This window comes from Gadus chalcogrammus, chromosome 1, assembly GCF_026213295.1.
Source record: "Gadus chalcogrammus isolate NIFS_2021 chromosome 1, NIFS_Gcha_1.0, whole genome shotgun sequence".
Classification (NCBI taxonomy): Eukaryota; Metazoa; Chordata; class Actinopteri; order Gadiformes; family Gadidae; genus Gadus; species Gadus chalcogrammus.
Window position 1 is genome coordinate 25,287,148 of NC_079412.1, and position 25,115 is coordinate 25,312,262.

General features: G+C 46.0%; 2 protein-coding genes across 4 annotated transcripts; one reads left to right on the forward strand and one right to left on the reverse strand.

Moving 5' to 3' along the window:
* Positions 1-465: 465 nt before the first annotated feature.
* Positions 466-14,312, forward strand: LOC130388467 (ERBB receptor feedback inhibitor 1-like). 3 transcript variants are annotated; one of them, XM_056597855.1, is made up of 4 exons: positions 466-1,454; positions 8,692-8,826; positions 9,319-9,398; positions 11,164-14,312. In XM_056597855.1, the coding sequence occupies exons 2-4, from the start codon at positions 8,726-8,728 to the stop codon at positions 12,312-12,314; spliced, it is 1,332 nt and encodes a 443-aa protein (XP_056453830.1). In that variant the 5' UTR covers positions 466-1,454; positions 8,692-8,725; the 3' UTR covers positions 12,315-14,312. The 3 variants fall into 3 exon arrangements, with proteins under 3 accessions (XP_056453830.1, XP_056453831.1, XP_056453829.1); XM_056597856.1 differs by having other exon boundaries at positions 466-1,353; XM_056597854.1 differs by lacking the exon at positions 466-1,454 and adding an exon at positions 3,598-4,733.
* Positions 13,586-25,089, reverse strand: emc1 (ER membrane protein complex subunit 1). The gene is made up of 22 exons (XM_056597853.1): positions 24,921-25,089; positions 24,063-24,190; positions 23,824-23,889; positions 23,655-23,748; positions 23,438-23,566; positions 23,100-23,226; positions 22,815-22,964; positions 22,206-22,373; positions 21,749-21,820; positions 21,244-21,342; positions 20,940-21,036; positions 20,455-20,571; positions 19,148-19,347; positions 18,719-18,868; positions 18,194-18,355; positions 17,502-17,621; positions 17,134-17,271; positions 16,632-16,805; positions 16,037-16,247; positions 15,562-15,646; positions 15,347-15,476; positions 13,586-14,815 (listed from the first exon to the last, which is right to left on the reverse strand). Exons 1-22 carry the CDS (start codon positions 25,010-25,012, stop codon positions 14,636-14,638), a joined length of 2,889 nt encoding a protein of 962 aa, XP_056453828.1. The 5' UTR covers positions 25,013-25,089; the 3' UTR covers positions 13,586-14,635.
* Between the last annotated feature and the right edge of the window lie 26 nt (positions 25,090-25,115).

The following is a 25,115-nucleotide window of genomic DNA, read 5'->3' on the forward strand; positions in this document are numbered from 1 at the left end:
GAGGAAGTTTTTAATTAGCTGCTCCATTCCAGCATGGCTGTTGTTAATGTAACCTCCGACGGTTGCTATGTTTCTGCGCAGCACCAGCGATGCCGCCAGCTCCTCACGCTCGTGTGTCCTGCGATTCAAGTGCCTTGCCCGGAAAACATGGCGCGGCACATTCTTACGTATGCTTTTGATTTACAAAGGCATCATCACCATGTGATGTCACATCCTCCTTCCTCTGAAACGATGCCGAGCACATTGGATAACAATGGGGTAAAAATAGGGCGGTTGAGCCAGGAGGCAGTAAAACGAGGAGAAAAAAAAAGAAGGAAAAGCAGGACAACAGAGGGCCCCATACGTCAGACTCCTTCCCGGTGACTCAACAGGAAGTGATGGGAGATGAAGTCTGGAGAAGGGAAACAGACGGGAGTGGGAGAGGGAGGAGGAGTGGGAGGAGGAGGAGGAGGAGGGAGTATTAAAATGAAGGGAGAGAGAAATAAAGTTAACTTTGTCATGCCTCAGGATTTCCAAACATGTGCATGAGTAAAAAGAAAAGGGCAAGAGAGAGAATGTTCTTGCCAGGGTTTTCTGATGAAATATGGGTCTTGAGAATACACAGGGCGGCCAAGAGTGTCATCGTAGTCATGGACGTAATCGGACGCAGATGTGTGGTGTCACACAGACGCACACAAATATAATCGTACACACACACAGAAAACACACGCACACACACACACACACACACAACCACACACACATACACAAAATCAGAAGGAGGTATCTTTGTAGATTAGTCATTTGTGTATTTTTAAAATTTGACCACGTAAATCGTTTAATGGTTTTCTTTTCATTTCTGGCCCTTAACATGAAGGGATTGTTAGTGAAATCATCTGACAGTCAACGTTTCCTCATCTCAGCGAAAACATGAGCACTGCACAGGTTCAGTGAGTCAAGGCCTTGTTGGGAGTTGATTTCAAATCAGCGTAGGCAGCACAAGCATAGTCACCCCCAAAAGTTTTTTTCCAGTGCTTAAACTTGCGCTTGAGCTAATATTTGCACTGCGTCAGGTTTGTTTTTCGCAAATAAATGTCAAGGTTTTTTGCGAAATTAGTTTCACATGAGCTGCCGAGGCAGCTATGTGAGCCTTGCTCTGTTTCACCAACTCCCAATTCATAGTAATGTAACGGATGAGGTCTTTCAATTTTTTTTTTCACTAAATAAGAATCTAACTTTGGGAGGAATTGATTTTAAATGAACTGTGGTCGCTCTTAATTCAATTCCTCTTTATCTTTCGTTCTCCTTTGAGACTGAATTGGATGTCAGCCTGCCAGCCCGGAGGGGGGCCGTTGCTGAGGACAGGGGCTGCGGGTAGGTAACCTTCCGGACCATCAGACAACGTTTCATGGAGGAGCAGCAGCTAAACAATCCGCACCTTTCGTGGCAGTTGCTGTGAAATCAGTTTGCCACCGGTCAGTTAATCACGACACTGCTCTTTGAATCTTCTTCTCTCTATGAGTTATTTCCTGCCTTTGTTTTCAATGTCGTTTTTGGGCTCTTTGGTTGAGTAAGCTCCAGAGGTATTATGGGATGTGTTGCCCATAATAAGGTGTGTTTGTGTCCGTGTTTGAGCGCTGCTCGCTAAACTAGCTATAAGGTGCCACGAAACCTTTAAATTCGATGGTGGCTGTTTCCGCTCAAGCTAGCCAAAAAGCAAACGCGTCATAAAGAGATACTTCCTGAGGCCACTTCCTCCCACTGCATTTTGACTATCTGATAAGTCGGTTTTTTTTTTTTTTTTCAACTGAATGGGTCAAAGGCTGTTGTGGGTGGCCCAGTCAGACATTTTAGGAGTCTGCTTCCGTCCTTACGCCTCCATCTTGTCATCCCTGACCAGAGTCACAGTTCATAAAACAGAACCACAAAGGGGGGGATGTTTTTCACATCAACCTATCTGCATCCGTGTGTGACTGCATGAGTAATTACTTTAAACCATTTCAAACCGTTTAAAATAATGGTACAAAAAAAAAAAAGGGTTCAGGAAGGAGCATACATCCTGGGGCTCCATGGGATGGAGGGGGACTTAAAACACTTGAAAGTGAAAGTGATTTTTAGGAGTTTGTCATCTCCTGGACAAATATGATTTTATGAGACTTTAATAGACTATAATCGACAAAATAGATTACAAAAACGTTGTAAAACAAGTGTGAGTGTGGTGGGCCGGATGTCCTTATCATGCTTGTAATCATGAGGATATTGAACCAGTGTACTATTGCTCTGTGTTTTTAGTCATTGGCCTTGTGATACGCAGATGAAAGTGCGGAATGTGTGGGAGGAGTTTTATCTTAAACACTATATAAGAGCGTCAAGGACCATGTGCAGGTAGGCTACTTTTGAAAAAGACAACATTGGTTTATGAAACCAAAACAACTTTGGTTTCATAAATCTGATGAAACCACCACACCAGGTTTTTGCTACTCATGTTTTGTTATTGTTTCAACTTGGTGCTGGGTGAAAATTGGCCTCATTGGCTATAGGTTACCGTTCGAGCATCTTTGACAGTTTGACAGAAGTGCCATACTGAGCCAATTAGAAACAGCTATTCCTATATCATTGTGTATTGCCATTGAAGGTACAGTCCCCTCTTCTCTCTATTTCAGTATGAGTGTTTTCTTTAAAAAATTTTGAGGTTTTGAGGCCGTGAACACATTCTTTGAAAAACAACAATATACTGTTTTCCTATAATAGGAATCCTTCATCTCATATTGACTGAGGGATACCATGTGAACAAGTAATATCTCATGTACGCAAATTTTTTGGAAAAGTAGCATTTCAAGGAAAGGAAACCAAGAGTAAATTAAATTCCATCAGGAGATTGGATTTTGTTAATGCAATTATACACTAATTTAATATGGAGTTGAAAAAAACCAAAATTGTACTTACTTGGGGCAAAAAGATCCCTTTAAATCGTATAAATGTTCTGCTGAACAAAGTTGTGTAGCATATGCTGTAGCCTACATGTTCGCATGATTGGTCGTGTTTTATAGATATCAGAGGGCCTGTCGGTCAGCTGTGTATGACTGCTCCTTAATGGCTGTTTCATTCAGTTTGTACACAGCTGCTTTCTCTATGAGATATTTCCCTTGACACAAATGACATCTGAGTGAACCGACATAAATGTCCTTACCATTGAACATGTACTGTATCGGTCCCTGCAGGGAGCAGACGTTTCCTATGCTAGCGTAGGGGTACATCATACTGGTTGTGCGATTAAATATTCACTTAGAATGGAAACTTTGTCACGGAATGCCCAAAGTGTTGGACTTTGAAACTCTGAACACCCACAACCCAGTCTAATGAATGGAGGTGTCCAGGTTGAACGCGGGCACTTCCAATTCCCAAAGACGTTGACCGTGAACATTATTAACATTATATACACATATTATTATATTGGTTAATACTAAGGGCTGAACTTTGATTTAGAGGCAGTGCGTGGGTGTTTTGCTGAAAAGACAAAGTGTGTGTGTGGGAGTGTGGGGTGTGTGTTTGAGAGATCTACCGGGGAGGGAGGGGGGGGGGGGGGTTGGGGGTGATGCAGATGTTGCAGGGGTTTGTCTGACCACACTGACAGCTGTGAGGGAGAGAGGTCTCTGAAGACAGGAAGTAACTTGACCTCCCCTGCCCCCATCCCCCATAGCCCTCAGCACCACGGGTCATTAGTCGGTGCCCACACACACACACACACACACACACACACACACACACACACACACACACACACACACACACACACACACACACACACACACACACACACACACACACACACACACATACACATACACACACACACGATAACGTATGCACACACACACACACACACACACACACGGCTACAGGGTGTAGTGCGTGGATGGAGGGAACATCTGCTTGTTAGAGTATGATTCTGGAATAAACATCTAGTAGTGAACAGTAGGATTCTGGAATAAACATCATGTAGTGAACAGCAATGATTCTGCTATACCATCTAGTAGTTAACTGTAATGATTCTGAATAAACATCATGTAGTGACCTGTAATGATTCTGGATAAACATCTATAGTAAACAGTTGTGATTTTGAATAAACATTTATAGTGAACAGTAATGATTCTTCTGAAAAAACATGTCGTGAACGGTAATGATTCTAAACAAACAGCATGTAGTAAACAGTAATGATTCTGGAATAAGCATCTATTCTATACAAAACTATACTAAGACAAACTATACCTACTTTAATGAACCATACTACACTATACTATACTACACTATACTATACTAAAGCTACTATAGGCCGAATATACTTTACTCAACGTTGGAATCTATCATATATTGATATGATAGGGTTAGTAATGTAATGTTTCTCGCATCCATTCTAATTTAGGAAAATGAGCAGTGCCATTCCAAAGTCTAAAGCCCAAAAGAAGAAATATTGACAGAATTCATTATTAAATATTTTGAGGAGAACCTTGGGTGGAGTAGTTGGACACGAGCGTATAGCATTGATTATAAGGAGAGGCTGAAAGTCGCGTCACAGTGAGCAATGCATTTCACCACTCAAGTGTTGATTCAGAGGAGGGAAGACGCACGTGGTTGGACCGAGTGACGGTGACTCCTCGAGCTGGGAGTTGTGTTTGCGTTGTCCGACGGCAGAGTGAATCGAGGCGAACATGGTCTACTAGGAGTGGCATCTATTCACTGGCGTGACCACAACCGTGAGTACATTCAGTTATTCCTCGGATTAACACTGTTTCCCGTGACCAGGTTTAACTTTGTGCGGTTGAAGGCATTTACACGCGGGACGAGAGGATAAAATAAATCTACAAATACGTTCGTCTGAGAGTCGCGGAGTCGATGTGCCTCGGCACCGCTTCTCATTTTTCTAAAGCCAGTGTAACTCTTAGAGACGAGTACAACAACAACGTTGTTAGTTAAGGGTCTTGCAGGAGTTTCCTACTGGAGATTTCCTTTACTTTGGGTTTGGTGGAGGAACGGGACAGTGTACGCCATCGGCTCCGGTTGTAAGGGCATTCTGGGACACGTCCCGTCTGTTACTTTATGTTCCAGTGAGCCGGGCAGAGCGCTGCCTCCAGTGGGTTAGCCTCACGCTAATGGCCCGTATCACAACTAATTGAGTCGTTCTGGATCGATCCATCGCTTCAACGATGTCAAATGTTTCAAAAAGAAACCGAGCGTTGGACGTAGAAAACACAGGCAGGCTCTAATGTGAACAAAATGTCTTATCTAAAAGGCCCACGATTTCAAATTGTAAAATTCGCAAGATATGCCCTAACTAACGTTATGACTAACAACATTTTATAGCACATCCAATGTCTAAAGGGCTAGTCTTGTCAAAACGACAAGATTCGTTCACCGATGTATACAATGGCCTTCAAGTGATTTATTTAGAAAAACTCCCGAAATCGAAACTTGTCAGTTATTCTTAAATTCAATGTATAACGAAGTGGAAGCTGTCTAAAAAGTGTCTCAGAAGGGGGAAACATGATTATCCTAGAATATTTGGTTCTTCAGAGATGAGGCATATCAATGGAATCCTTACAACAAAGTAATCAATAGTCATTTGTCACGCCACACGCAAGGTTCAATTCAAGGCTTTTCACTTATGCAAACAAGTCATGGCCGATATTGTTCATAGTTCATATGTTAATAGTTACTCATCATACCACTGTACATGGAACAAAATGGGCGCTACAGTAAGCTTGATGTTTGTTTTGAAAGAAATTATATTTACTTCAAATGAACCATTGCTGTACTTGTACGTTTGTCTAGTAGTCGTCAGTAGCCTACTGCCTGCAGGCTAATAGAGATAACTATTCTTAAGAGACACAGAGAAAGGCTTGCTGGAGGGCGGGGGGGGGGGGGGGGGGGGGGGGGGGGGGGGGGGGGGGGGGGGGGTCAAGAGTGTGCGGCACACCGTCTGACTAACAAACATGCCAGCATGGGGGTGTTCTGTTCTCTGGAGGGTCCGTTGAGGAACACCACATCTTACGTGACATCATGACATCAGGGCTCACAGCTCCATTCAGGGACATTCAAAGCCCATGCCTTTAGGGTAGTAACTTCATATAATATCTCTGTCTCTATCTGTCTAGACCTATCAGTCTATCTATCTATCTATCTATCTATCTATCTATCTATCTATCTATCTATCTCTCTCTCTCTCTCTCTCTCTCTCTCTCTCTCTCTCTCTCTCTCTCTCTCTCTCTCTCTCTCTCTCTCTCTCTCTCTCTCTCTCTCTCTCTCTCTCTCTCTCTCTCTCTCTCTCTCTCTCTCCTTCCTCTCTCTATCTATATCTATATACAGATACAGTCTTTATCTGTTTATCCATCCATATAATAACATATACATATGTCATTATCTGCCCTGTCAGTCTCTCTGTCTATTCCAGCCATATAACAACCGTATAATATATTAAACCGTCATTGTATTTAGGAGGTCTGTCAGCCAAGCTCATAACTCAAAACTGCACTCTTGAGATTGTTGTGTTGTTTGTCCTGCAACAGATGAATGGGGCTGCCCTCCGAGAGAGGCATGGGGGTTGTAGTTGTTGTCATTCTCTTTCTGCATGTGCCATTTCTCAGCGACGATGACAGCAGGCTCCCTGTGGACCATCTCTGGTCTCCCAGCCCAGAGGAGCTTCTAGCCCTGATCTCATGGGAGGGAGGGAGAGAGGGAGGGAGGGAGGGAGAGAGAGAGAGAGAGGGAGGGAGAGAGCGAGAGCGAGCTTGGGTTTTAATGGTTGCCTCTCAGCACACCAAAGAAACACAAAGGGCCATTCATGGTGTACCAGAGTGGACCCATTCATTCACGCTTACTGAGTAATTGCCGGTAGAATCCGTGATTGTTCAGCCTCTTCCATCTCCGGGGCCCACAGACGGATATGACGCCAGAAGCAGTTGTTTTAAGACGGCGCGACATTCATATTAAAATACATGCATGGATGTGTGGGGGGGGGGTAAGTTTGGATTGTACCGGCTTGCGCCGTTCATTATGCAAGAGCTGCATTTTTTTGGCGTCCTACATACATCTAGTGTTCAAGAAGTCGTTACGTAGCGCGCCGTGGCGCATTGTGCTTGCGGGCGCACAGACGTGCTACAGAGGAGAGAATGTCGATGCAACATAAACGTGTGGTGGGGGATAGATGGGCCATTGTGTTCCCGTCAGATCACAGGCCCGCCCGCTGAAGTGGAAGGGGGGCGTAATATGTTGACAGTTCCTGATATCCTGCATTACTGAATCATACTTACAGTAAGCAGTGCTCATCTAACAGTATACTGTAAATGTGCGTGTGGTTGTAGTGTGTTGTAGGTCGCAACAACGACTCTGTCTTTGCAACAGTTCTTGCCCGATGCTACTCAGAAAGTCATGTGTTTTGGGGCCTTCAATGGATCATCACATGTACACAAGGGGAATGCAAAGTCTAAAGTGGTCCAAAGTCAATAATAGTCTGATGTCCAAAATAGTATTAAGTCTAAATTAGTCCAAAGTCCAAAATCCAAAACAGACTCTAAGGCCCAATCTCATTTCTACCCCTTACCCCTTCCCCTTACCCCCCCCCCTTGTTTTGTAGGGGTAAGGGGAAGGGGAAGGGGTAAGGGGAAGGGGGACAAAAAAAGGGGGAGGGGTAAGGGGAAGGGGTAAGGGGTAGAAATGGGATTGGGCCTAAGTCTAACATGGCTAACATCTAAAAAAAAAAGACCCAACCACATCCTGAAAGGGATCATATTCAACTTAATAAAAACCTGTCAACGTATCACCACCCACACACCACACCCACCACCCGGCCACTCCGTCATGCGTCGACGGGATACATTATTACAGTGGCGAGGGCTTCTGTTAGAGGAGGAGGAGGTGGAGGAGGCGGAGGAGGCGGAGGAGGAGGAGGAGGTGGAGGAGGTGCTGGTGACCCTGAACCGTGACAGGAGATGGGTTACCAAGGCCTCCCACAGGTGGGCGGGAGGACGGGAGCAGCTCCCCTCCCACACCTGATCCCCCCCAAACACACACACACACACACACACACGTTTCCTCATGTAGTGTGAGAGACAGACAAAAGAGAGGGAAGGAGGGAGACAGTTTAAGAGAGCGAGTCGGAGAGAGGGAGAGGGCGAGACGGAGGGAAGGAGAGACAGCAGAGGGAGAGGGAAACCGAGAGAAACAGGAGGGGGGGGGGGGGGGGGGGGGGGGAGAGAGAGAGAGAGAGAGAGAGAGAGAGAGAGAGAGAGAGAGAGAGAGAGAGAGAGAGAGAGAGAGAGAGAGAGAGAGAGAGAGAGAGAGAGAGAGAGAGAGAGAGAGAGAGAGAGAGAGAGAGAGAGAGAGAGACTGTTTGTTCAGAAGAGAGTTTTCCCATGAGAGGAAGCCTGAATGGTTTACTGAGCTTTGCGCTATTTAACATTTATTTTAGAGTTTTAAAGTTGGTTTCCGCACCGGGGTGGGCGCGTCTTTGTACTTTGAGGTGATTACCCCCCCCCCCCCCCGCAAATGTTTAACATATTGGAAATATATGTTGCTGCGATCTGCTTTTTGTCACAAAATTGAAAGGGAGATGATTCCTAATGCCTTCAATGTTGTTATCTCTCTCTCTCTCTCTCTCTCTCTCTCTCTCTCTCTCTCTCTCTCTCTCTCTCTCTCTCTCTCTCTCTCTCTCTCTAGGCATAATGGTGTATGAGCTGTCTTAGTTGGAGGTATGAGAACAGAGCCTCACAGAGTCCCGTTAAGACCCCTCTCTTCCATTCACAACATGGCCGGCAGCAGGCCTTACTGGGGAACCCACGACTCCAACGCCAGGTAAATAGCTTCTCAGGGAAGCCTTTAAGCCCTGTGGGACACTAACGATGTCTCTAACAATATGAGCGAGGGAAGGAGATTTATTTTTTACACTTCAACCCCTTTTCCTCGATCAATATTATCGTGTAACAATATTATATCAATATTATAACCTCATCAGTAGTGAACCGAGAGGCATCTCCGGAAACACAAGACCTTATTTTATGGCCATCCTTCCATGTACTCGTGTATCTTTCTCTTCTATATACTGGCCCAGAGCCCAAGCATGGAGCACCTCCTGGTAACACACTCCACCCCCAGCCCTCTCACTCCCCCTTCATGGGGAGGGAGAGGGGTCTGGGAGCTGACATGGGTGTTTAGTGCACATGTCAGGCATGTTATTTCACTTAGAACGACTCACCCGTGATGAGTTACGTGTTAGTTATGTGTAGAGATCATTGACGGAGGGCGCTGTATGGATGTTTCTCATGCCAGTGTTGTTGTGTTTTGCAGCTTGTGCCTCAATCTGAATACTAGTATGGACCACAACACCTCACAGCTACAGCAGACGCACCCAGCCACAACTTTTCAAAGTGAGGACCCTGCTATTTTTCCATTTTGAATTTGTCCTATTTTGAATATGTCTTAATATTTTGTATTTGAATAGATCAAGAATATGTTTTGAGTCAAGTATATAATATATGTATATATTTTATAATTTAAATATTTGCTAACATTAGAAATGTAAGCATCTAAGCTTTACTTGTGAGCACTTTTTTGTAAAAAATGGCAGTTGACATTAAGATAATTTTCTATACACAATTTTCTATTTGGATTTGGTATATTGGAAAGCAATGACAAAAAACAACAGTTTAGATTTTCTCAGATTTTACTTGATCTAAGGTCAGTCTGACCTTAATCAGGATTGACTGAGAAATGATGTGGGAAGATACAGAGAACACAGTACATACAAAAGTATACAAAGAAGATACTACAAAGTTATCGTTGTCTGTTTTAAAGATTGGACTTTGTTTCACAAAACAAGTATAATCTCTGTGTGCTGGTACTTTTTTTTAAACTCTTTTTGCCTGCTGATATGATTTCTATGAACAAGACGGGTAGCTCTTTACCACTATAACTATAATTATAACATCTTCACATGTATTCAGTTAATCAAATACAACGGCCTCAGCAGGGACATCAAAAAACACAAGAACAGAACAGAATAGAAGAGGAATGAACAGCTTGATTGGGTTGTTTCCCCCCCAGGTTTTGTTTTGTATGTTTTGCTGGATCCTTCTGATAGAGGAGCAGAGAGGAGGGCTAGGGAGGAGAGGGAGCTATCGCTAGTCTGGTCACCCGCTTTTCCTCTGCGGAGGACTGGGTGGTGCTGGGGCGGTGGTGTGTGTGGTGGGGTTGGTGGTGCTGACAAATCGGATGTTTTCTCCGGAAGCCCGGCAGAAGGTTGTCTGCCGGGGTGGGAAACGGCCGGAGATTGTGCCACTCGAGGCTCAGATAATAAAACGAGGGGGGAAAAAAGGAAAAAAGAAGTGCTTCCTGCGTAATCAGGGTGTTGTGGCTGATGTTTGACCAACAGGGTGATAGGGGAAGAGGCTGTTGTTTGTAGTGCTATCCTGTTTCCTCCTCCTCCTCCTCCTCCTCCTCCTCCTCCTCCTCCTCCTCCTCCTCCTCCTCCTCCTCCTCCTTCTCTTCCTACTCTTCTGCCCCCTGCTCCTCCTCTCCCCTCCTCCTCCTCCCCCTCCTCAACCTCCTCCCCTACTCCTCTCCCCCCTCCTCCTCCTCTCGCTCCTCCCCCTCCTCAACCTCCTCCCCCTACTCCTCTTCCCCCCTCCTCCTCCTCCTTCCTCTACCCCACCTCCTCCTCCTGCATGTGGGGGCAAAACATTTTTTTTTCCACACACATCGACACACACACACATCGACACGCACGTACACACATCCCACCCATAAACACAGACATGTTCATGCACAGTCCCAGCCACTCACACACCCTCTGGTGTTTTTTCCCCGAGGGCGACTCTAGGAGAGTCGGACTCTGGGAAACACTGGGAAAGTGAGTGGGAAAAAAAAGTGTGTGGGATTCAGCCTCCTATCTCTCTTTTCCCATCCCCATCCCAACTGCTTTCCCCCTCTGCTTGTCTCTCATTTTCGGTTGCTTACACCTGCACGGAACAATATCATGACCGGATTTCACCGATGACAACGACGCCACTTGCCACTCCTGTAAAGAACAATACCCCGAACGAAAAGCCCTCTGGTGATGAGCGGCAACTCGCACTGCTGGAACACGAACGCAACGTTTCTAAAGCATTGATTCCTTTTCTCCCCCGCCTACAGCCGAGTTCCCCCCGTGCCAAACAGCACTGTGCTCCGCTACTCATCGCCTGGCGCAGTGCCGCAACGACCTGCTCCGACCACCAGAGGGCGACCAGGTGGTCCCCTCCTTCCAGAGGCTGACGGTGCTGGAGGGACACCGTCAGCGGCCCAAGCCCCTGCCCCCCCCGCCCGACCCGGAGGAGCTCATGGCGGACGAGGCGGCGGACAGTGAGGTGGAGTTCTTCACCAGCGACCAGCGCAGCCTCCTGCCCAAGAGCTCCGGCGGCAAGGCGCCGTGTTTCCGGGCCACCAGCAGGGGGAGCTACGGCGGCTTCGGCCAGGTGAACTACGCCTACCAGGGCGTCCCGTCGGCGGCGACGGCGGTGCCGGCGGCGGGCGGGGAGGGCGGAGCCGGCGCGGCGTCGCAACGTTGGTCCGCCGTCGGAGCCGACGCCGGGGCCACCAGCTGGCCACCGGCCGGAGATCTACGGTATGGTAACCGCGGGCAACCCCTCCTCCAGAGGGGGGAGGGCTACGAGCAGATGGCGCCCAGAGCACGGAGGGCCGCGTCCTCGTCCAGGAACCCCGCCGACGCCCCGCTCCCCTCCGGCCTGCGGTACTCGTACCCGGGACCGGTCTACCGCACCGAGGGCCCAGGAAGCCCCACACGGCCGCCGGCCCCCCAGGACAAGCCCGTCGTCCCGCCGCGGGCCCCCATCCCCCCGCCCAAGTCCTCAGCCCTCCACCCAAGAACCCTGAGGGACGACACCTCCGCGGCCCAGGGTCGGCAAGAGGAGGACCGGCCGCCCAAGGTGCCTCCAAGGCTCCCCCTGGTGGCCACGTACCCTCCCCGCACCCCCAGCCCCAAGAGCCTCCCCATCTACATCAACGGGGTGATGCCCGCCACGCAGAGCTTCGCCCCCAACCCCAAGTACGTCCGCAGGGGGCCGTTGCCCCGGCAACAGAGAGCACGGGCGCCCCCTGCTGACCAGAACGCGCCCTGCATCGTGCCCGTCATGAAGGACGGACGCCAGGCCAGCGCCACGCACTACTTCCTGCTGCCGAGACCGGCCTATCAGGAGCGGCTGCAGAGGATCCTCGGCCAACCGGAGAGGGCGGATCATGGCGCGGGGGCGTGGCCCACACCGGACATGAATGATCCGAAGAGATAATAAAATGAAAAACTCACAACTACTGTCTTTGTTGGGACCTCACGAGTCTGAATGCTGTTCAGGGACTACAACTATGGAAGCCCACCGTGGGATGTTCTTTGGCATCTGTGGCGTACAGTACAAGGGTAGAGGCAGCCCAAGACGCCACCTTGTTTGGACATGGGACACGGGGACATATGAGGGCCCCCCCCAACAAGTGTGTGCATTGCACAAGCCGTCCATTCCTCTTCAGTGAATTGATAGTTGGCTATGATTACTTATTATTTATTACTGAGCAGATTGAGTGTAACGTGTGAACAACTCATCGTCGGTGGGTCGTGTGTTCAAAGGACTGGTTTGGTCGGTCTTCAGTATTACGGATTCTGGACCTTCGCAGACAGACTGAAATGGTTGAGACTAAAAGGGCTCCACTTAGTGCGTGGAAGGTTATGATTACGACACCAGATGGGGAAATGACGTTGGACAAGCTGTGCTTGGACACAATAACCCTTGACATGTGATTTGTTTTTGTACTGATACTTGAAATCTTCACTTTGAGATTGGATGATTTAAAAGACTTTGACTGATTTATTTAGCTATTAAAAATGGGAAACTGGGAATGAATTAACAATATGAAGCTACAACATATGCTGACAACTAAGACCTAATCAAATTTTGGGGAGATTTTTAACTACTTTTAATTGTAAAAACAATACATTTTATCAATTTCCAGAGTGTAATTAATGTTAAATCTAAAGGCACTTAACGATACCCTGGAAGTTATGTGAGAGTAGTGATCCTATTTTTCTATGTATATTACATGTTATTTAATGGACTGAACACAAGTTGGATGGTTAGATTTCATATGCTGCATTTGTTGGTCATTCTGTTGTATCCTGAATGCAAGTGTATCAAAACGCCATGTTTCATGAACATGGGAGGCTGTTATTTAATTGTTACACATTGTTTCTTTCTCCACATGCCATTCACCTTCTAATTTATTCATGTCACCAAATAACCATGACATCAGAGGCACCGTCTATGCTACTGGCAGTGATTCCGTTAGAGGCCATGTTGTGTTAGCATAGCATGCTAAGATCCTTGTTTACATTGTTACATCAGTTGCTTAGTTCTTGTAGATTGTTTTTGTATAAATGTTAGGCGAAGGCCTAATGTATGCATGTTGTGCTAATTTCAGAATGAGAGGTCTTGGAAAGGATAATGGAATTTGAAGTGATCTATTTATAAAATTAAAATAACTTAAATTATGACTTTTTCAATGTTTTACTCATTATTTCCCCTTTCTGCAATCATTAATTTAGGAAGGGATAAAAGGTATGAAGATGGTCCAAGTAACAGGAAACCAGGAGATTAGGAGATTTTTACTCTGCAGACATTAGAAAACACTTCACCATGTTTATAGTCCCACATTTATATTGAAATAGTTTTATTATAAATAAACAAAAAAATGCAAGAGCAGCAGAGGATTCCAGCATTCCAAAAACTAAACTGTGTGGCATGAGAAGCTAACATGGACCCACTTATATTATTACTGCCTCGATGGAGTTTGTGGATGTACTGGAGATGTGTGTATATTAGCAAGTGCGAAGAAGGAAGTACACAAATGATAGGAAGGATGTCAAAAACCACACACATAAAGCAATACACTTTGAAGTTTTGTCGATGTAACTTCTCTTTATCACTCACTCTTAATTTCACAGTTTTTAAAAAGGCAAAATATCCCAGGAACAAATCAATAGACGAAAACCATCAAAACAATCCAACTTACAAATCATCCAAATAATTATATTTATTAATTCTCCACATATTAATGTTAAACAGTTAATCAAATGAAATCTACACAACGACGTATCTCACCCCGACCAGTCACAACTTTGCGCTTAAAAAATAAGTTAGAAAATAAAGACAAACCCTTCCTAAACCTCGCTGCCGCTCCACGTTCTCCATAGTTCAAATAAGACTGTTATTCTACGTTTAGATTTTGTCCTCGGCTCCTCCCACTCATTACAAGCCATTTAAAATGTAGCCCATTTGTGACATCGCACGTGGACTGGCCACACAGATGTATGATGGTCAAATTTGTTGGTACAGTCCGCCTCTACGGCGGACTGTACCAACAAATTTAACCATCATACATCTGGGCGGACGCTCCCACTTGTGATGTCACAAAAAAAGCAGCGTCAAAGATTTCCAAAAATGGCTTGTAATCAACCTCACACAATGGCGGCACAACAGGGCTCCCCGTTAGTGGCGAGAGGTCCCGTAAAAAGGCAGCCTATGGGCATCAGGGGTCAAGGGTCGCGACCCCTCCGAGACCGCCCTCACCGCCAGGCGCGGTTCAGCAGCTTGACCTCGGCGAGCCGCTTGCTGATCATGGTGGCGAAGAAGAGTCCGAAGAGCACGCTGCTGATCAGCATGTAGTCGTAGTCGTCCTTCAGCACGTCGAACTGCTTGGAGGGGTAGACGCGCGTCTGGTAGATGTCCAGTCCGTAGGCCACCACCTGCCCCCCCGCAACACACCACACACACACACACACACACACACACACACACACACACACACACACACACACACACACACACACACACACACACACACACACACACACACACACACACACACACACACACACACACACACGTTGGGAATAGGGCTTGCATGACGGAATGCATTGTGAGATTTGTTGCCGATGCTCTGCCGTTTGAGTACTCAAGACAGTTGTAGTAATGTAAAACGTTAATATATATCATATTTCAAACACAACAATGTCACCCCATAATGACAAATAATGGCACGATTAATACCTTAAGTATGACCAAAACACTATTTTTACTACTATTTACATAGGTGTGATATGTATGATCAAATTAAATACATCCTCATTGGATTCCCTTAAACAACATTTACAGCAGAAAAGCCACAAACTTTTCATACTCATCGCGTATAGCTAAATATGCTAATGGATGCTTTGGATTCAATATTCATTTTAATTTTTATTTTATTTGGAACAATTCGAAAACTGAATACTGACCAGGCATGTGGACTCCAGGCCAGAGGGGGCGGTGTAGATTCCCCGCACCCTGGACACGGTCTGGTTGTAGTTGATGAACCACTCGCTACGGATGGGCATCTCGGGAGCGTAGGGGATCAGGTTCTCCTCACTGGGGACATGATGGAGCAACGTGAGGTTAACATGGAGAGCAGCACTGATCCTAGGAGAAGGAGAGGTCTGGTCAGGGTACGCACCGGCTCTGCTCCGTCGGTATCTCCGGCCGACGAGGGTCCAGGAACATCTTTGGGAGGGACAGGATGGCTCCCGACGGCAGGCCGACTACAGACAGGATGGAGATTTTTTATTTTTCAGAAGGGCTTACAGATGTGTTCATGAGTGAATGTTTAAGTTCCTTTACGAACACATAGTTCACCACTTTGTAAAACTGTACAGGCCGATCAGAGATTGAAAATCCATCAGTGCTTAAAATTATTTAAAAAAAAAGGATGTGGTCGCGTATACAATTCTAAAAGGTGCAGTCCAGTTGAGCAGTTTAACAACACAAAACCATTCAATCGAAATCAAATCAATCCCATGAAGCTAACACGCTAGAGATCCCCCACACTACTGAAATCCCTTAACAACAACAACAACAAGACGGCTGATCACATCGGCGAACAGGAAGTCCCTCAGAGGAAGTCTTGACCACAACAGCCAGGCCACACTGACCCAGCAGGTGGCGGCTGGTGATGCCCTTCTCGGTGAGGGTGGCCTCCAGGGCGGAGATGCCGGTGGGGAAGATGTAGGACTGCTGCAGGACCTGGGGCACGTGGGGCCGGTCCAGGGAGCTGAACACCGTGCTGTTGTACAGCTCCATGCCCTCGTAGAGCTCCAGCACCGAGAACTCGCTCCTGCGGGACTTGGTGCTCCAGTACTTGTACTGCGAGACGGGGGAGGGGAAGAGCGGTTATACGACGACGTCTGAGACGGGCTCCGCATGGACTGAGAGGGGGAGGTCTGCTACTAGAAGTAGGGACAAATATTCAAAGCATATGCCACCCACCCTCACTTTTGTATGACATATTTTGTTTAGTTACCAGGCAATCTCCAAAATAAAGAAAGTATGTTTAAATATTAACAAAGGAGTATAAATGACAGCAAGCCAGGAGGCAGCAGAAACCAAAGAGTCTAGTTTTAATGGCTTACGGAGTCAGAATACACTTTACCGTGATCATAACCATTAAGCCGTACAACCACAAACGGGTGTCGTCAGAATCCCAAGGCGGTGTGGTAAGAGTGCATTAGGAGTGAGCCTGGGACTCACCACCACCCAGTTCTCCGAGTGCACCAGGTGCACCGGGCCGCGGGCCTTGCGCTGCACGGCGTCGTGGATGATGCGCCCGGTGATGCCGTCGATCAGCAGCACGCCCACGAAGCTGCGCTCCGGGTGGGGGTCCGTGCTCTCCGTCACCACCGCCAGCAGGTTGGGGTTCAGGTACTGGAGGGTGGAGAGCGGGGGGGGGAAGGGGTCGATGTTATGGCCAGGTATGCGTTTCTTACACAATCACGTCATTTTCTTACGACCTTGCCAAAACTACACAAGGAGTATGCCGAGGTTGGCCAAGCTCTGCAGAAGGATATACGCTAGGAATGTATGAGACATGGAAACCTAATAAGGCAGTTTTTTTCTTTCTTCCGTGCGAATGTGCGATTCATTGTGTGGTTGATATGATGACAAGAATAGCGAGTCCGGTTGTTTTGATCAACTTGAGTGAATTAACAAAATCCCTTGAGCGCATAGCGTGGGACTGTGGCAAGCTAGGTACCTTGTAGAGCACACTGCGATCGCCCATCACCCGGCCCTGGGAGTGCACGTGCTCGTTACACCTCTTCCCCTTGACGAACAGGACCTTCTGGACCTCCAGCGGCAGAACCACCTCCCAGATCAGTTCCGTGGAGAGGTCCTGGGAGACGCCGGCGAAACAAATTAAAACCTTTCTTCAATGTTGTTTTTAAAGTTTTTTAATCTGACGCATGTACAATGTTTGAGGTGACTGATTTGGAATAGGCTGGGAAAAGTGGGGTCAAGGAAGAGGGTTAGGACGACATGTAGCAATTGACCACGGGTGTGGATCAAACCCGGGCCGCTGGTCACCTACGAAGCACATGAACGCGACTTGAGATTCAAACTGACCGTGCGTAGCCGGTACCCCGAGAGGCGTCCCATGTTGGGGTCCACCAGGTAGAAGAAGATGGTAGGGGCCATCTCCTGGAGCTGCTGCAGCACATTCTTACTGGAGGGGAAGGCCGAGACCTGCGGGGGCGACACCAGATGGGGTTGAAGGAAACGCTCCGGAACTCTCACAGAATTAACATAAACTGAGTGGGATCTTTATTCACATGAACAAAACACAACCCGACGACTACTTCTGTGAATCTTGTGTGCGCCGTTACTAAATAAGCAGCTGTCTACATTTCCGCTATGCACTTTTCCCTTCTGATTCATTATGTTGTTGGGATAACTGCGACTGGATGCCTGGACACCCCTTACGGCTGACCGGCCAGCACCCCATCACCGATTTAAAAAGTTTTGCCTGTATATAACGTTTGCACGTGGGTCAATTATGGCATCCATTGCCCTGCTGAGCATCCCTGGAAGGGTGGATCCCCCACCGTGCTTCGCTCCAGCAGATCTCTTCCTGGCTGTTTAAGGGAGTTTTCCTTGCCCTCTTGGGGGATTGGGTCAGGGGGGTGTCATAAATATTTGGCCTGTTGAGCCCTTCGAGACTGTAATGGTGGTTAAGGGCTGTACCAGAAAAAAAAGAAAAGTGCATTGAATTGACGAGGGTCGTGGGTGTTAGCGTCAGCACGACGTCGTGCGGGTACCTTGTACTGGTCGTCGATGAGCAGCAGGACCTTGGAGTAGTCCTGGTCCATGATGGGCAGCAGGATCGACTGGAGGATGGGCTGGGGCAGGGAGGGGGGCGCCACGTGGCTCTTCCTCCCGAAGATGGGGTTGAAGACGTGGAGCATGCCTAGTCCAGTGTCCTGGAAAACCATCACACACACACACACACAGAGGAATACAATTACAAGTCCTGACCGTGACGGATGATTGTGCATGTGAGCGCACGGACCACACATGACCGATGCATTCATACAAATACATTTCCATCCATAACGATAGTAGCAAAGACATATCTGATGTGTTTGGCAGTTTGTACACAAGCAAAAAGGAGTTCACTTCCTGTACATTTTTGTTATCAGAAACGCTGATAACAATCCTGTCGCCATTTACCAAAAAACATTTCCCTTTATGACCTTTTGAGACCTACATTTCCCGACGCTACATAAGCTCAACAGAGCCGTCCCTGTGTGATCCAGCCCCCCTGAGCGCCCGTAGCCCCCCACCTTGTCCTTGATGAGCAGGGTGCACTGGGGCGGGTGGGGGAAGTGGGCGGTGGTCCTCTGCACCATCAGCTTGAAGGCTGCGTTCGCCGGCACGTTCTCCAGGTAGTGCTTCCACACGATGGTGCCCGTCTTGCTGTCGATGCCGAAGAGCTGCAGGGCAAACATGGAAAATAGTTTCTGCAACTGACCCGTTTTGTTTTTGCAGCGACGCCATATTTCCTGTCTGAGAATCGTTTAAGGGCCATCTTAGCTTATATTTATGCTCCTTATCCAATAACATCTCAAAATAGTCTATGTAAACCATAGTCTATGTATGCCAATGAATAGGATGCTATTTAATGGTCATTACAATCCACAATATGCATAAAAACCACATGACCATGATTACTCAGGAGCCCAGTTCCTCGCCAGAAGAACCGCTTCACGTACCTTTCCCGAGGCCGTGACCATGATCATCATCTTCTGCAGGTTGAACTCGTCCCGGGACAGCGTCTCGATGGTCACGTCGTTCTTCACCAGGCTGCGGGGCTTGCGGGCGTCGTAGAACAGCTTCCACAGGTGGCCCAGCCAGGCCTGCAGCAGGATGAACTGGGAGGACAGCCTCTTCAGCACCATGGAGAACAGGCCGTCTGGACGGGAGAGAACACACGCAGCAGCAGGGACATTGGAGGAGACGGTTCCGTTATTCGAGGAAAGGAGGGCTGCATGCATCTGGATTGGCATGACGGATTCTCACAATAAACAGAGGTCGGAAATGTCCGCCTTTATATTTTCTTAGTAAAAACATTATATTTACAGATGTGCATGATTTACCATGAGGTTTTAACGAGTGTCCAGTGCAGAATAGAATAATAGAAACATTGAATTTGCTTGTAAAGTTGTGTTTAAATACATTTGTGCTTATTTAACGACCAGCCGGTCGCTCATCTCTACCCAAATAACTACCGTTCTAGGTCGTTTGCGGGTTTTTCTTATGTACTTTTTTGAATTATGTATTGCAATATCATACGACAGATCGTTTGTGTTTAATCATTTGCCCAGTTAGATTTTGGGTGTTTTTACTTTCAACAATTTAAGGGTTAGAAAATGCCTTTAAAACTTCCTGTGAAGCCCTTTGAAGCATTCACTTTTGTTAGACTCATTAAATGAAATGGTTTGATTTAGTGTATGAAAGCACGCACGTCAGATAAAGGGGGTTAAAAGGCTGAAAAGTGAAACATGCTTTTCTCATCAAAATACTTTCAGAAAAGCACATGAAATCCAAGAAATGCAAAAAGCAGAGAAGCACGTTACCTTGTATGGCTAAATCCAAATGCCGCATTGAAATAAAAGGACAAAAAAACAAAAGGAGGATGAAGCTTACAGAACATTAGCATTAGAGCATTAGCAGTAGCATTAGCATCAAAGCAACAGTGTGAGAAAAGAGAGATTGGACCGCTGCTGGAACCTCCTCCTGCTGTCACTCAAAAACTACAGCTGCTACAATAAATCAGCCTGGCCATTATCTTCTGCATCACTATAACTCTACAATGTTATGATTTAGGACTGAAATTATAACCTTATTATTTTTTTTTAATAATTTAATTTAAAAAAAAAAAAGGTACTTTTCTGATAAAGTAGGTTATCGTAAAAGAAAACAATTGTTGTGGATGGACTACAACAGGTTTGAAAGCATATTAATCAAAATGTTAAAAAAAGGCGAGTCATTTGTATTCAAATCAAAATGGCTCCTTTACCCGCCTTCTTGCCAAACTCCCCCTCCAACTCGGCCTGCGTGCCCGTGAGAGGCAGGTCCACCATTTCCATGGTAACCACATCCGAGAGGGCCTCCTCCCTGGTCCACATCACACGACCTGCAAGCCAACCACACAGCCTCCATCACACCTCTGAAGAACGGCTGGCCCTTGTTCTGATGCTCCGTGGTCCAACCTTGTTAGTGTTGAGAGAGATATATATACATATATATATGAAAGAAACTCCCCATAAGGTAGTTTCAATCATGTATATATAAATATATTATCAACACTAACAAGGTTGGACATATGGACAAAAATTTGATCCTCCGTGTACACCATGGGATTATTCTCATTTTGTCATTTGTACAACAGTTTTACATTAGGTTACAATACTTCAGATGGTCACATTAGTAACAATCTGCCTGTATTGTCGTTCAGAGCTCCGGTTGAAGCGGAGAAGAGCCACTAGAGGAGGAAGCTCCCACCTGGCTGCTGCATGAAGGTGAGGGTCTGGTCCTCAGACTGCACCATCACCCTGTAGCCCACAGAGTCGTCCTTCTTCAGGAAGGCCTGGATGTACAGCTGGAAACCAAAGCACACAATCACGGAGGTGGACAGGGTTAAACGTTTGCAACAAGGGACGGCCATAGGGTTTATGTTTATAAAAATATAAAAACGGCTATTCCCTGATCCTTGGCATAAGCCATAGAGCACTTTAGTTTCCCTTGGGTTCTCCGGAATTGAAATAATGTTCTGTGCTCCTCAGTTTTGTGTAAAGTGTGGACTCACCTTCTCTGGTTTCCCACTGTTGGGGTCCACAGGGAAGATTATAGTGGTGTCCAGGAGCCTGCGACCAGAGTCTGCACTGTAGAGAATGATGGTGTTGGCCTAGGGGGGGGGTAGGGTGGAGACAACATATCTTAGCGACTTATTGTGTGAACAGAGGTTTTCACCATGCTTGTTTCGTGTGCTCTCGATATCGGGCTTATGAATCTCAAAACTGAGGTTTTTAGTGGGATACAAATTATAATATGTCAGATGAAAGAACACATTTTTAAATATACACAATTTTGCAAGACCCAAAACATAGTTTTTTAAGGAAAAAATACTTCAAAAGCCATACGTTATTTCATTTTACAGAAGCATATAAGCATGGACTTCATTATATTTAATACAAGAAAAATGGAAAATCAAGATGTCCATATCTTTCCCTCGGGTAATTTCAAAGAGCATCATCCTTGTGAACGATCAGTGAGAAACGTGCTTTCAACGTCTGACCCCCTGAGATTCTCACCGTTGTATTCTTGGTCGCCATGACAGCAGCAACAGTTTTCTCACCAGTGGTTGCAAAGGAAACCAGCAGAGACTGAAATAAAGACGAAGAAGGTTCAAATGGAATTCTCCCCCGCATTCAGCCGCATATAATGTTCTGAACTGCATAACAGATGGTGAGGTGAGGGAGGAATGACATACTGTTGATATTTGAATAAAACAAAAAATATATTTTCTTTATAAATCCAGGTTTAACATTTCTGGTTATCTTAGTTCTTTTTGACCACGTATATGAAGATATGGTATTTTTAACAGAAAGATACTCTGAATCGGACCAACACTCAAACACTAACAAACACGTGCCTCCTACATAAAAGTGGTTCATTGATGATGAATGATGAAAAGTTGAGCAGGTCAATCAATCGAACAAAAGATTACCCAAACACGCGGGGAGTCAAGTACATCAAATGGTGACTTACGGGCTGGAAGTCCCTCAGTGTCACGACTTGGTTGTCTTTGAGCTGCAGCAGCAGGTGGTGCTCGGGTCCAAGCTGGAGAAAGAACTCAGAGAGCGGGGACTGGGCTGCGGTGGGCTGGGTGGACGTCAGGACCGGCTGGAAGCCAGGGGCCAGCTCCAGCTCAAGGGTCTGAAAGACAAGAGATACAAGAACCGTTAGGATACGCATCGTAATCGAAGAGTAAGGGCTGATGGGTACTGTCACTGGGGAGAAGGATAAACTACCGAATAGCAGGTACATGTGATGCAGAAGGTTGTTAAACGTCACAAATGGTAATAGCTTTTCCACTTCCGACGATATGGTCCTTCCTGCCTGGTGCAGTGGTAATGCATATATGTTGGTATATAGTTGGTTAGGAATCCCTTCACCACTTACTTACCCTTCATTAAATACCTATTTCAAACCTTGATTTATCGCAGTTGAGTAGGTGTATCAGCTTTTAGAAGTTTCTCTAACGATGTGAAAGGGGTTATGACAGACCCCCCTAATCAGTTGCAAACCATTCCCAGGAGAGTAAGGCCTCAACAAAGTTAATTAATGACCAGAAATGAATAGGTTTCTAGAAGGTACCTGCAAGGTGATCTGGGTCATCTGGGACTCCAGGTGGAGGTCCAGTGTGTACAGCGACAGAGTAGCCACATCTGCGCACAACAGAACCCCCTGGCCCACTACAACACAGTTAGCACCCAGGTCCGACAGCCACGGAGCTTCCACCTGAACCTAAAAGAATAGACCCGCGAAAAGCATTTTACATGAATGAAATACGTTTCAGAACATTTCAGAATTGCATGAAGCACTAATAGTCATCTTTTTTTACATGACGATGCAGGAAACCGTCAAAGATATGAACGTTACCTGCTTAAGGATCTCCCCGTCTTCAACACTAAAAGTTACAATCAAAATGTGGGAATTGGGAACCACACCCAGGACATAGACGTTCCCATCTCCCTCAGAGTAGACAGTCTGGTACTGAACGGTCTCACTGGGGGAGAAAAAAGAGGTTCAGTTCAATGGTTGATCACCCATTACTAGGCGTTATAATGGAGTTATTAAGATCACATTCCATACTAGGTTTTAAGCCTTCTTGAATAAGGGGCACAATACATTCAAAAGTACAAGCATAAGAACTTGTAATGATATAGGCAATACTGGGGGGATTAAGTGTTCACATTCTGTATTGATATTGCCCTTACCTTTCAGGAAGATTCTCCAGCCATTTCTGATGGCCATTGGACAGGTAATGCAGCGAGATGGCTGCTTTCTTCAGCACGGCCACGTACTTCACTGAGTCTAGGTGCCCAACAAAGCTTGATGCTTGGAAACTACAGGAAATCAACACTAGTTAATAACTGGCGCAATAAAGGTAAAATACATAAACAAAAACAACGTGATGAGCAATGTGATAATCACCTGCCAGAGTCAAGAACCATTTCCCAGTTCAAACCGCCGACATTTATGTCCCACGAACGAAGAAGGCGCCCATCCCCGACCACGAGTACAGCGTCTGGAAGACAACAAATAGTTAGCTTTCTGTTATCTACCATATCTGTGATCGTTCCTTCCGTCTTTCTAGATTCACCTTGTCCATGCAGCAGAAGACTATCGATGTTTCCCTCAGGCCCTGTGGAGTCTACATGGCGCCATGCTGAAACAAAAATCATACACAGTATTGGTTTGAGTACTATGACTACTTTTACGACATCTGACTTTATTTACACACACCGTTAATCAAAAGCATTTCTTGGGAGGAGAAGCAACTGAAGACTGTCATGTATTGGCTGCAAGAAAAATACTGGAAACCAACATACTACGACTCACCAAGATCTCCAGTTCTGGTATTCACTGAGGCGAACACATTGCTCTCCGTGGCCATCATCACCTTTTTAGATGACTGGGCGTGCATATCAAATACGGCAAAGCGAACTTTTCCTGCATATTGCTGTCGCCTGCAAAAAAAACATTAACAAATGGAGACGTACTCATAATAACACAACAAACAGCACAATGAAAAATGAGGAATAGTCGCAATGCAAGTGTTCAGTTGATGAATGAACTTCTTGATACATCAAAAAAATTAATTATGATTGTGATTAATTGTTTTAGCCAATAACACTGTAATGATTATAGCTTCAGAGATGCATTGTGGGGGATCTCTGTATGTAGATTATCCAAGACGGCTAACTGTTGACCTACAAACAATGGCTCATAAAACGATTTGAATCACCACACTTTGTCTTGTCCTTTGGAAATGCAAGTAGCATAATACAAATTGCAAGAATTTTGGATTTTACTCGACAATTTCAGTGTGAAACCAATACATATAGCACAATCATAGTATAAAACGCAAACAGAATTTCCGGCTCAGACATTTCCTCACACTATACTCAAGAACGATGTCGTTTCTTCTAGATGTGGGTATTTTAATAACTACATAGAAATACTATGAAAAGAGATTACAATAACTGGTGAAACTGTACCAACGCTTATTGCAAAAACACAAAGTTTGCAGCAACATTTAATTCATAAATTGCGCAGATTACACAGATTATGCTACAACCCCATTCAGTACACTCGGCGTTGCAATCTAATGGCAGTGACAGGTGCTAGCATTAGCATTGAATCAATCCAAAATAACGCCTCTACAATACAGCAAGGAACTCGCGGGATCGATCTTACCAGTCAAATTTTCCAACTTGATCCTCAAAGACAGCACCAGCAAAGTTACACAATATAAATAAATTAAAACATAAAGTGAATATAATAGCCATTTTAGCAACGGCTCGCTATGGCACTACGGGGAAGAGAGGAAATATAGTGGTCTCTGCAGGCTCCCACTTCCGCAGCTCACCGCGTATAGCGCCCGCTGCTGGG